The 11,065-nt window shown below is 51.2% G+C and overlaps 1 protein-coding gene across 3 annotated transcripts in view; it reads left to right on the top strand.

Annotated features, from left to right (window-relative positions):
• The window catches only part of TPD52L2 (TPD52 like 2), a 67,425-nt gene extending 61,208 nt beyond the window's left edge, over positions 1-6,217 (top strand). For 2 of the 3 annotated variants that reach the window (XM_060230597.1, XM_060230598.1), the window contains 2 exons: positions 2,012-2,060; positions 3,914-6,217. In XM_060230597.1, the coding sequence (XP_060086580.1) occupies positions 2,012-2,060; positions 3,914-4,009 (145 nt within the window). In that variant the 3' untranslated portion in view covers positions 4,010-6,217. The remainder of the gene's footprint in view (positions 1-2,011; positions 2,061-3,913) is intronic. The other variant, XM_060230599.1, reaches the window with a different exon arrangement.
• The last annotated feature ends 4,848 nt before the right edge of the window (positions 6,218-11,065 follow it).

The raw sequence follows: 11,065 nt of genomic DNA on the forward strand, positions 1-11,065 counted from the left end.
CTTCTCGTTATCCCCGGGCCAAAGGAAGCCCGCTTAAAATCTACCAGGGACAGGGCCTTCTCTGTTACGGCCCCTTCCTGGTGGAACCAGCTGCCGGAAGAGGTGAGGGCCATGCGGGACCTTGCTCAGTTCCGCAGGGCCTGTAAGACAACCCTCTTCCGGCTGGCTTATAACTAACCGGCACAAGAAACTAAGTGTGGTTCTATTAGATTTCTGTTATTCCTAATGTTTTAAGGTTTTAAATGTTTTAACTGTGTTAAATGCTTAAACTTAATTTTTATGTTGGATTTTATGTTGTGAGCCGCCCTGAGCCACTTGGTGGGAAGGGCGGGATATAAATCATAAATAAGCTAAACTAAATAAATGTTTGGTATCCAGGTCTTTCTATATTGTCACCCACTTTGGGTCCTGAAATACCCTGGAGGAAGGAGGGTGTATCAGTATTTCAAACAGTTTGGCAAAGGCAGGCCTGGCAGAACAGTGGCGGGCATGCAGCTGAGTCATTTCTCATGACGGCTCGCGTCTGTGCCTTTCGGTTTTGTATTTTTGTAAAATTTGAGACTCGGTGGCACTTTGAAGACCAACAAGGTTTGATTCGGAGTTTAAGTTGTTGCATGAAAGTTCTTCGATATAAAATAGAAACAAACCTAGAAAAAGGCAGGGTGAGATAGAAATGCCATCGATACGAATGTCTTACGAAAACTAACCTTTGTTTCAAATGCTAAAAAATTGGCAGAAAAGAAGATACAAGCTACTTCATATGGAATGGAAGCCATAGCGTATTGTTGGAACTCTCTGTCTGGGGCAGTGATGCTCTGTATTCTTGGTGCTTGGAGGAGGGGCACAGTGGGAGGGCTTCTAGCCTCACTGGTGGACCTCCTGATGGCACCTGGGTTTTTTTGGCCACTGTGTGACACAGAGTGTTGGACTGGATGGGCCCTTGGCCTGATCCAACATGGCTTCTCTTATGTTCTTATGTGACACAGAGTGTTGGACTGGACGGGCCGTTGGCCTGACCCAACATGGCTTATCTTATGTTCTTCTGTGACACAGAGTGTTGGACTGGATGGGCCATTGGCCTGATCCAACATGGCTTCTCTTATGTTCTTCTGTGACACAGAGTGTTGGACTGGGTGGGCCATTGGCCTGATCCAACAGGGCTTCTGTTATGTTCTTTAAAAAAGCCAAGGGGTAAGGTTTAAAATAATGCAAGATGAGAAAAAGTGACTAAAATTTGGCAGTACCGAATATTCGGATATATCATCAAGCAGCAGTACTAGTTTGGATTTCAGAACGGATGATATATTAAGTTTTCCTGTGCGTGCCCACTGAAGAAGTCTGTATGCACATGAAATCTTCTATCCAGAATTAAACTTTGTTGGTCTTAAAAGTGACTCTGGGCTCATTTTTTTCCCTCCGTTGCTTCAGACTCAAACGGCTGCCCGCCGGAATCTATTTTGTGAACATTTGTAAACCTTTCTCGTGACTTCAGCATCTGTTCACAAGGCCAAACTCTTCAAAGTTTATCACTTGAATTAGCATCTCTCTGAATTGGGCCTTTGAGTTCAGATTAGAAAATTCAGCCCCTTACGCCTTCAAACCTGTTTGTTGAACTTGAGAAAAACCTGGTTGGCGTCTATCCATTGGGTCTCTTGATATTTACGGTTTTGGTTTTCAAGTGGCGTTTGTTGCCTGTGTGTGTCATGTGTGTATTCTTTTTCTTTTCGGAAGCAGAAGGGAGGGTATAAAATCCTGAAGTCATACTCTTAAGTAGCCACAATTTTGACAAGCTTCCTTTCCTTCCACTGGGATCGTGTATGCTTTCTGAAAGAGAAGAACAAACTGTTGCTTGTTGTGGTTAGGCTTACCTTTCCTAAGCTCTGCTGTTGAGCTCGTTCAGGTTTTTTAATCGTAAATCCATTTTCTGAACTGCAGTCTGAGCCCAGAAGTCTGTTGCTCTTTGTAATCTCTCTGGTCTTGACCTTGCTATCTCTTTCTTTTTCTTCTAAAGGAACTCTGCAACCTTCAAGTCCTTTGAAGACCGCGTTGGCACCATTAAGGTACCCTTTTCAAGGAACCGTTCCTGAGAAAACAGCTCTGAGAGAACTTGTAACTGACTCAAGGTCACTCCGGCAGCTGAGATGCGCGCTTTTGCTCGACGACACTGAAAAGCCTGATACCATCTTGGGCAGGGGTGGTGATTTATATCGGAAGAGCTAGATTTGAGTCCAGTAGCATCTTAAGAGACCAACAAGATTTTTTTGGTGGTGGGGGGGAGAGGATGAGCTTATATGAGCAGGTGAAACCCTCCCCCCCCCCCGGTTTAAAATCCAGGAGAGCCAATTTGGAGTAGTGCAGGGGTGGCCAACGGTAGCTCTCCAGGTGTTTTTTTTTGCCTACAACTCCCATCAGCCCCAGCCAGCATGGCCAATGACTGGGGCTGATGGGAGTTGTAGGCAAAAAACATCTGGAGAGCTACCGTTGGCCACCCCTGGTGTAGTGGTTAAGTGCACGGACTCTGGAAGATTCCCACTGTTTCACTTGCAACTGCTGGAATGGCCTTGGGTCAGCCATAGCTCTTGCAGGAGTTGTCCTTGAAAGGGCAGCTGCTGTAAGAGCTCTCTCAGCCCCAACCACCTCATAGGGTGTCTCTTGTGGGTCGCGGGGGGGAGGTAAAGGAGATTGTGATCACTCTGAGATTCAGCATATAGGGCGGGATGAAGAAGAAGAAGAAGAAGAAGAAGATATTGGATTTATATCCCGCCCTCCACTCCGAAGAGTCTCAGAGCGGCTCACAATCTCCTTTACCTTCCTCCCCCCTACAACAGACACCCTGTGAGGTGGGTGGGGCTGGAGAGGGCTCTCACAGCAGCTGCCCTTTCAAGGACAACCCCTGCCAGAGCTATGGCTGACCCAAGGCCATTCCAGCAGGTGCAAGTGGAGGAGTGGGGAATCAAACTCGGTTCGCCTAGATAAGAGTCCACACACTTAACCACTACACCAAACTGGCTCTCCACACCAAACTGGCTCTCCAGTTTGGTGTGGAGATATAAATCCAATATCTTTTTCTTCTTTTGTTTCTTCAAAAGAATCTAATACCAACAGTCAGGGTGGTGTTTGGGGGGGGGGGTAGGAAAAGCCCAGCCGGAACTCATTTGCAGATTAGGCCACACCTCCTGACATCATTATTGTTTCGCGTGGGGCTTTTCTGTAGGAAAGTCCCATCAGGAACTCATTTGCATATCAGGCCACACCCCCTGACACCAAGCCAACCGGAAGTGGGTTCCTGTGCGTTCCTGCTTTAAAAAAGAAAAAGTCATGTTGGCTGTGAAGAGAAGTGATTCCTTACTCTCTAGATCAGGGGTGGCCAACGGTAGCTCTCCAGAGGTTTTTTTTGCCTACAACTCCCATCAGCCCCAGCCAGCATGACCAATGACTGGGGCTGATGGGAGTTGTAGGCAAAAAAATCTGGAGAGCTACCATTGGCCACCCCTGCCCTAAGGGATTGCCAGGGATTTTGAGGGGGTTTGAACTGGCAGGCGTCTTTTTAAAGCGAGGGGGAGATCTGGGGTTTGCTGCTTTATTTTTGGTTTCAAGCGGGAAACGTTTTAAAGTATTCTCGTAAGGCACAGGTGGCCAACGATAACTCTCCAGATTTTTTTTTTTTTGCCTACAACTCCCATCAGCCCCAGCCATTGGCCATGCTGGCTGGGCCTGATGGGAGTTGTAGGCAAAAAAAACATCTGGAGAGCTACCGTTGGCCACCCCTGTCGTAAGGCACCTCATGCCACACAAAAAGGGGGGTGATAAATGTTTAAACAAAGGAATAGCTTCTCTCCTTGCAGAAACGATGGCTACCAATAACTCCACTCTGTTCTTTCTCCCCACCCCCCCCCGCTTTCTTCCTACGTAGTCCAAAGTGGTGGGCAGCAGAGAGAACAGCGCCGATGAGCTCCACTCCCCCTCGGCCTCCAGCGACAAGCCGCCTCAGGACAACGCGCCATTCTAAGGCTCCCGCCCAGCGGTGCCCGACTGCCAGAGCCCTGCCCCCTCTCGCTCTTCTCAACACGCAAAACAAACGGAAAAAAAAAAGCAGGTGCCCCTTGGAAAAGAGAGATCCACACGTCTCCCGTCGACATTTCCTCGCTGCTGGATTCTTCGGGTTCAGTCGGGCGAACACCCCGGCGCGTTTTTCGCACACTGTACGTTTGACACTAAAAAAGGGGCTCTGGGTAGAACGCACTGCGGGCGGCTCTCCTAAAAAAGTATAGCAGCACAGCATTGTGGGGATTCTGCACGGGTGTTTCGGCCTCAGAGGCCTGCTTCGTTCTCCTCCCGCCCCTTTCTCCGCCCCCCTCCACGAGCAGGCCAGATTTTATTTCGTTAGGTGATGTGAAAAACCTAGCCATGGAATGCGGGAGCCGAACAAGAGGTGCAGGGACTCTGCTCTCGGGGCCCCGTTCTGCGTCGCTAACGGGCTTCTAGCCGTTAAGGGCTCCTCCAGTGTGGGGAGCCGTCAGGAAAACTTACGAGGTTTTCAGTCTCCGTTTAAGATAGAAGCATCTAACTTGGGGGTGGGGGAATAGGTAGGTAGAAGACAAGCTTTTTCTCCGGGGCTTCCAGAAAGGGAAACCTCCGCTCAGCAACTGCCCGAAGCCTTTGCTACATCGATTTTCTCTAGCTTTAACGAATCTCAAGAATCTTTATTTTTTTGGGAATGCAGTGGACTTTTCCCGACACACCAGCTTTAGCATCCTTATTTTTTTGCGGGGGTGGGGGGAGGGAGGGGAGCGGGGCGGCAGATCTACCTTTCGGACGCCGAAGCTGACGACGCGCGCCTTACATCACCGCCTGCTTTACTTGTTTATAATCTTTTTATATCTCCAGAGTGTGAAGAATTTTTGTGGGGGAGGGGGGTGCCGAAGCGCTGGAGTTCTGCATCCAACCGTAGTAGCAGCATGCAGATGTGCCGGGTCTCGTGTTCATTTTTGGTCGCGCACACGCCTGCTCCATCTGTGTCTCTCTCTCCTCCTCCCTCTCCCCCCCTCTTTCTCCCCTCTCCCCCACCCCTCTCCCTCGCTCTCTCCCCCTCCCTCTCTCTCACCCTCGCTCTCTCCCCTCCCTCTCCTTCCCACTGACCCTCCCTCTTTCCTTTCCTCTCCCTCTCTCTCTCCCCCTTCTCCCCCTCCCTCTGCCCTTCCCTCTCCCCTCCTCCCTCCCTCTCCCCCTTTCTCTCCTCCCCCCTCTGCCCCTCCTCTCCTTTTCTCTCCCTCTCTCTCTCCCCCTTCTGCCCCTCCCTCCCTCCTCCGCCCTCCCTCTCCCCCTCCCTCCCTCTCATCCTCTTTCTCTCCCCCCACCCTCTCTCTCTCCCTCCATCTTCCCCTCCCTCCCCCTCCTCCCTCTCCCTCTCTCTCTCTCTCCCACCTGTGGAGTTTGCTTCTCCAGCTGTCCCTTTAGGCGCTGATCTGATTAGCGAGGGACGCATTTAGCAGGGCGCATCCGTTCCCAGAACAGGGAGATCCGTCCTCTCCTTTCCCCTCGGATCCATCCTTCCGCCAGGAGCCCGATAAAATTTATTCGCCCGTTTTAACGTGGCCACCTTTCCCCACTTTCGGTTTGCAGCGGTCCCAGTTACCAGTGTTCCCCTCCCCCCCCTCCTCGCCAGCTGTGCTCAGGAGCCCCATAGTGTTTCGGAAAGGCCACGTGGCTTTCCGTTGCCCCGACCTCAGTCATAAGGCGGAGGTGCCTCTCCCGTGATTTCTCCCGACCTTTTCAGGTGCCTTAGAGGCTCAACGGGACCGCTGCAGCACCCGGAAAACATATCAGTCGAAGCCGTTTCAAGGCTGCCGCCCCTCCCCAACAGAAGGCTTTCGGCCCCCTCCCCCTCCCTCCAAGCTTGGAGAAAAGCAAGTTTGGACACTTAGATGTCGATGGTAGAACTTGCCCCCCGTCTTCCATCCGTGCAGATGGAAACTTTAGCGTGAGGATGTAGCAGCTCGAGGGGAAAACCAGCCGGGGTTGTGTCATTTGCCAGAGTTTGGTTTTTTTTGTTGGGGGTGGGGATAAAATAGTCATCTGTGCTGGAAAGGGAGGGAACAACACTAGTGGGACAGGAAACTGCTGGAAGAGAGAGAGAGAGAGAGACTGTACTGTGCTCTTCTGTACTGGTGACTGATGGGGAAAACTTTGTCAATAAAACATTCCTTTTGGAAAAGCAGAACGGCTTGTCTTTTTCTGTTCGCTTGCAAATTCTTTGGAGCCTTGACCCTCACCCCCCATGAGTTACGGTGACTCCTCCCTGGGTTTCGAAAGGAGGGCAAAATAGATCTCCGAACCACCTGCTGATACGTGGCTTTAGGAGCAATCGCTCCGTTGGTTCAGCGCAGGGGGTCATTTCATAAGAACATAAGAGAAGCCATGTTGGATCAGGCCAGTGGCCCCTCCAGTCCAACACTCTGTGTCACATAAGAACATAAGAGAAGCCCTGTTGGATCAGGCAATGGCCCCTCCAGTCCAACACTCTGTGTCACATGAGAACATAAGAGAAGCCATGCTGGATCAGGCCAATGGCCTATCCAGTCCAACACTCCGTGTCACATAAGAACAGAAGAGAAGCCCTGTTGGATCAGGCCAGTGGCCCCTCCAGTCCAACACTCTGTATCAATAAGAACATAAGAGAAGCCATTCTGGAGCAGGCCAATGGCCCCTCCAGTCCAATACTCTGTGTCACATAAGAGAAGCTATGTTGGATCAGGCAGTGGCCCATCCAGTCCAACAATCTGTGTCACACAGTGGCAAAAAATTATATATATACACACACACACACACACTGTGGCTACTAGCCACTGATGGACCTCTGCTCCATATTTTTATCCAATCCCCTCTTGAAGCTGGCTATGCTTGTAGCTGCCACCACCTCCTGTGGCAAGTGAAAAGAGGTGCCAGAGCTCATTTCGTAGAAAAAGAGGTGCTGGAGCTCTTTTGCATAACTCATTCTGCACATGCCACACACCCCTGCCGTCACCGGAAGGTGGACTACATTCTTTCAGCTCAGCCTCTACCTTATAATTCTTCTTGAATTATAACTGCCATGATAATAGCTTCCTCCCGTCATACTTCTCAAATTACTTTCTCCTCCGTGGCCACAGTGGCAGATGAAGATTTCTGTCTGTCTGCTTTCTATGTTTAGGCTATTGTGTGTATGTACACCTTTCAGAAAAAGTATCTGGAGGAGTGTTGGGTGCACGGGCAAGCTTATGCCCAGAATTAAAGTGTCGGTCTTAAGGGTGCCACAGGACTCGAAATTTATTCTGTTGCTTGGGACCAACACGGTGACCCATCTGAATGTACCGAACAAAATGAGCGTGCTCCGTATCCCCTGTTTGCGTCCCAACATTCAGAACATACAAATGTATGAAGCTGCCTTCTACTGAATCAGACCTTTGGTCCATCAAACTCAGTATTGTCTTCTCAGACTGGCAGCGGCTCTCCAGGGTCTCAAGCTGAGGTTTTTCACGCCTACTTGCCTGGACCCTTTTTAGTTGGAGATGCTGGGGATTGAACCTGGGACCTTCTGCTTCCCAAGCAGATGCTCTACCACTGAGCCACCATCCCTCCCCTACTCTCCAGGGTCTCAAGCTGAGGTTTTTCACGCCTACTTGCCTGGACCCTTTTTATTTGGAGATGCTGGGGATTGAACCTGGGACCTTCTGCTTCCCAAGCAGATGCTCTACCACTGAGCCACCATCCCTCCCCTTGGAGAATAACATGGAACATCTACTTCACTGCTGCATTAGGCCTAGAGGCCATGTAGGTACTTCTACAAAATCCAGAAGAAAACTAAGATTCACCCAGTTGTATCAGTCCATTAGAAAACTTTCAGACTTCATAGAACCAGGGGTCATTTTGTAGAAAAAGAGGTGCAGGTGCTCATTAGTACAACTTAGAGCCAGTTTGGTGTAGTGGTGAAGTGTGTGGACTCTTATCTGGGAGAACCGGGTTTGATTCCCCACTCCTCCACTTGCAGCTGCTGGAATGGGCTTGGGTCAGCCATAGCTCTGGCAGAGTTGTCCTTGAAAGGGCAGCTGCTGTGAGACCCCTCTCCAGCCCCACCCACCTCACAGGGTGTCTGTTGTGGGGGAGGAAGATAAAGGAGACTGTAGGCCGCTCTGTGTCCTTGAAAGGGCGGCTTCTGTGAGAGCCCTCTCCAGCCCCACCCACCTCACAGGGTGTCTGTTGGGGAGGAAGGGAAAGGAGATTGTAGGCCGCTCTCTGTCCTTGAAAGGGCAGCTGCTGTGAGAGCCCTCTCAGCCCCACCCACCTCACAGGGTGTCTGTTGTGGGGGAGGAAGGGAAAGGAGATTGTAGGCCGCTCTCTGTCCTTGAAAGGGCAGCTGCTGGGAGAGCCCTCTCCATCCCCACCCACCTCACAGGGTGTCTGTTGGGGGAGAAGATAACAGGAGATTATAAGCCGCTCTGAGTCTCTGATTCAGAGAGAAGGGCAGGGTATAAATCTGCAGTCGTCTTCTTCATTTGCAAGTACCACACACCCCTGACATCCCCGGAAGGTGTACTAAAATATATCTGCTCAGAATCTACCTTAAAATGCTCCTTGAATTATAATTGTCATAATGAAACCTTACTCCCATCAGACTTTTGCTTTCGACTATGTGGCCACAGTGGCATGAGGAAGATTTCCATCGGTCTGCTTTTATGTTTGAGTAATTTTCCCATTTTTTCATAGGGGAAAATATGAGAAAGTTTGTCAAATCTTAAGTGCTCAGCAAAATTCTCATGGGGGGGGGGGGGTTTGAACAATGGAGCCCGGAAACAAGTTGGGTTTTTTTTGGGGGGGGGGGTAAGAAAGAAAAAGCACAATAAAATGTAGACGTTACGGAGCTCTGGTCTTGTGAGCCCCTGCCCAAAATGAGACCTGCAAGTCCTCACAAAGTGTAGTCCAAGATTCCAAACATTGCTGCCTTCTCCTTCCAGCTGCCTTAATGTTATCTGAATCATGCTTTGAGTCTTCAGTCTAGGAATGTTTCCGAACACTTCATCTTCAGTTTTGGCTTTGTATTCGCAAGCTGGCCAGTCTGCCTCTCTCCTCCCGCCTGGAGACTTGGTACAAGCGGTACGTATGTGGGAGTTGCAGTGTAGCTTTCCTGCATGCAGTTACGTCGTTCTTGGCAACCCGCTTCATCCGCTCCCTCTCGGGTGCACTGAGTTCTGGGTTGTGTAATAAAACCGATGGGCAAGCGGACTAGAAGGAGAGGAAAAGTGAAAACAGAGCTTCGTCCACTGCTGGTGTTGGAAGGTGCTGTCAAGTTTCAGCTGATTTACAGCAAGCCTGTAGAGCAGGGGTGGGGAACCTTTTTTTCTGCCAAGGGCCATATGGATATTTATAACATCATTGGCGGGCCATAAAAAATTATCAACTTAAAAAACAGTGCTCCACCGAGGGAGACCAATTCAGGCCAGTTAAAATTAATGCAAATAATTATTTTTTCTATTTGAAGTCATGTGGGGGAGAGCCTAATCTGGCGCGCGCGCACACACACACACACATACACGGCCTGCCGCCCTAGGCAAATGCATAGGTTTAGGGCTTTTTTTGTAAAAAAAAAGCCGAGCAGGAACTCAGTAGCATATTAGACCACATCCCTTAATATTAGCATATTAGATCACACACTCATTAGCATATTAGGCCACACCATCTGGGATAATCAAGTGCAAACTGAACTGTGACAGACTTTTCCAGGCCCTGCAGCAATTCTGGCCGGCCAGCCAGGCCCCAGGGAGGCTGCCGCACAGTACATCTGGGCCCTGTGATCCCTGCTTGGCCCTGGGGAGGCTGCTGCACAGTGCAGCTGGGCCCCACGATCCTGGCTGGCCAGCCAGGCCCCAGGGAGGCTGCCACGTGTCTCGGTTCGGCCCAGCAATCCCCGAGGGCCACACCAAGTGACCTCGAGGGCCGTATATGGCCCTCGAGACGGAGGTTCCCCACCCCTGCTGTATGTCACGAGCTGGGGCCAGGCCAGGCGAAGTCCAGGGGCAGTCCAAGGTCTGTAGCTGGGTAGCAAGGAGGGTCCAAAGCGCCAAAACCGAATCACTGTCCAGGTATCGCAGGTCAGAGGTTCAGAAGCCGAAGTCAGGGGGTCCAGAAGCCAAAGTCAGAAGCCGAAGTGGATGCTAGAACGTCAGGTAAGCAACTAGTTGTTTCCACAAAGCCTTCTCTCAAAGCCCACAGCTATATAGCCCTCTGTTGTCTGTTGCCCATTTGGGCTAATTGCTGACTCAGAGGGCAGCCAGGATCCTGCTGAGACTCAAGCACCCTCACTCCTAGAAGGGCCAGAATCCTTTCAAAACTCAGGGCTCAGGGAGCGTCTTGCTCGTGAGCGTGCCGCCCTCCTCCGATCCCTGAGGTCCTGACGAAGGCGGTCACGCACACGAGCCACCCGAGAGGGCGAGGCAGGGGGGCTTGGATCTTCTCCAGCAGGAGGCAGGGGCACTGGTGCAGGTGGCAGGGGCACAGTTTCTTCCGCAGGCTCGGCTTCTTCTGCAGGGCCCCCAGCACCCATGACACTGTAGAGTTTTCCAGGCAAGAGGTAGTTTGCCCTTGCCAGCCTCTGCGTAGCAACCCTGGGCTTCCTTGGTGGTCTCTCATCTGAATACTGACCAGAGCCAACGCTGCTTAGCTTCTGAGATCAGACTCGATCAGTCAGGGGGCGGTTTTGTAGAAAAATAGGTGGTGGAGCTCATTAGCGTAACTCATTAACATACGCCGCCACCCCCTCCCCACCAACCAAAAGCAACCTGATGCAAGAAAGGAGAGCCCCGGATGAGTGAGGCCTGCTTGGGCTGGCTAGAGATCCAGCCAGCCCAAGCAGGCCTCGCTCGCCTGGGGCTCTCCTTGGCCACCTCACCCATACAGTCAAAAGGCCAGCAAGCCACCCACCGCCCAGAATCACATAAGAAGTGGAGGAAGGGTGGTGCGGGCTTCTCCAGGGGTTAATGAGGGCTGCTGGGGGGTGTGGCAAAGCCCCTGTTGGCTGGCTGGCTGGCTGCCC

This window comes from Heteronotia binoei, chromosome 2 (assembly GCF_032191835.1).
Source record: "Heteronotia binoei isolate CCM8104 ecotype False Entrance Well chromosome 2, APGP_CSIRO_Hbin_v1, whole genome shotgun sequence".
Classification (NCBI taxonomy): Eukaryota; Metazoa; Chordata; class Lepidosauria; order Squamata; family Gekkonidae; genus Heteronotia; species Heteronotia binoei.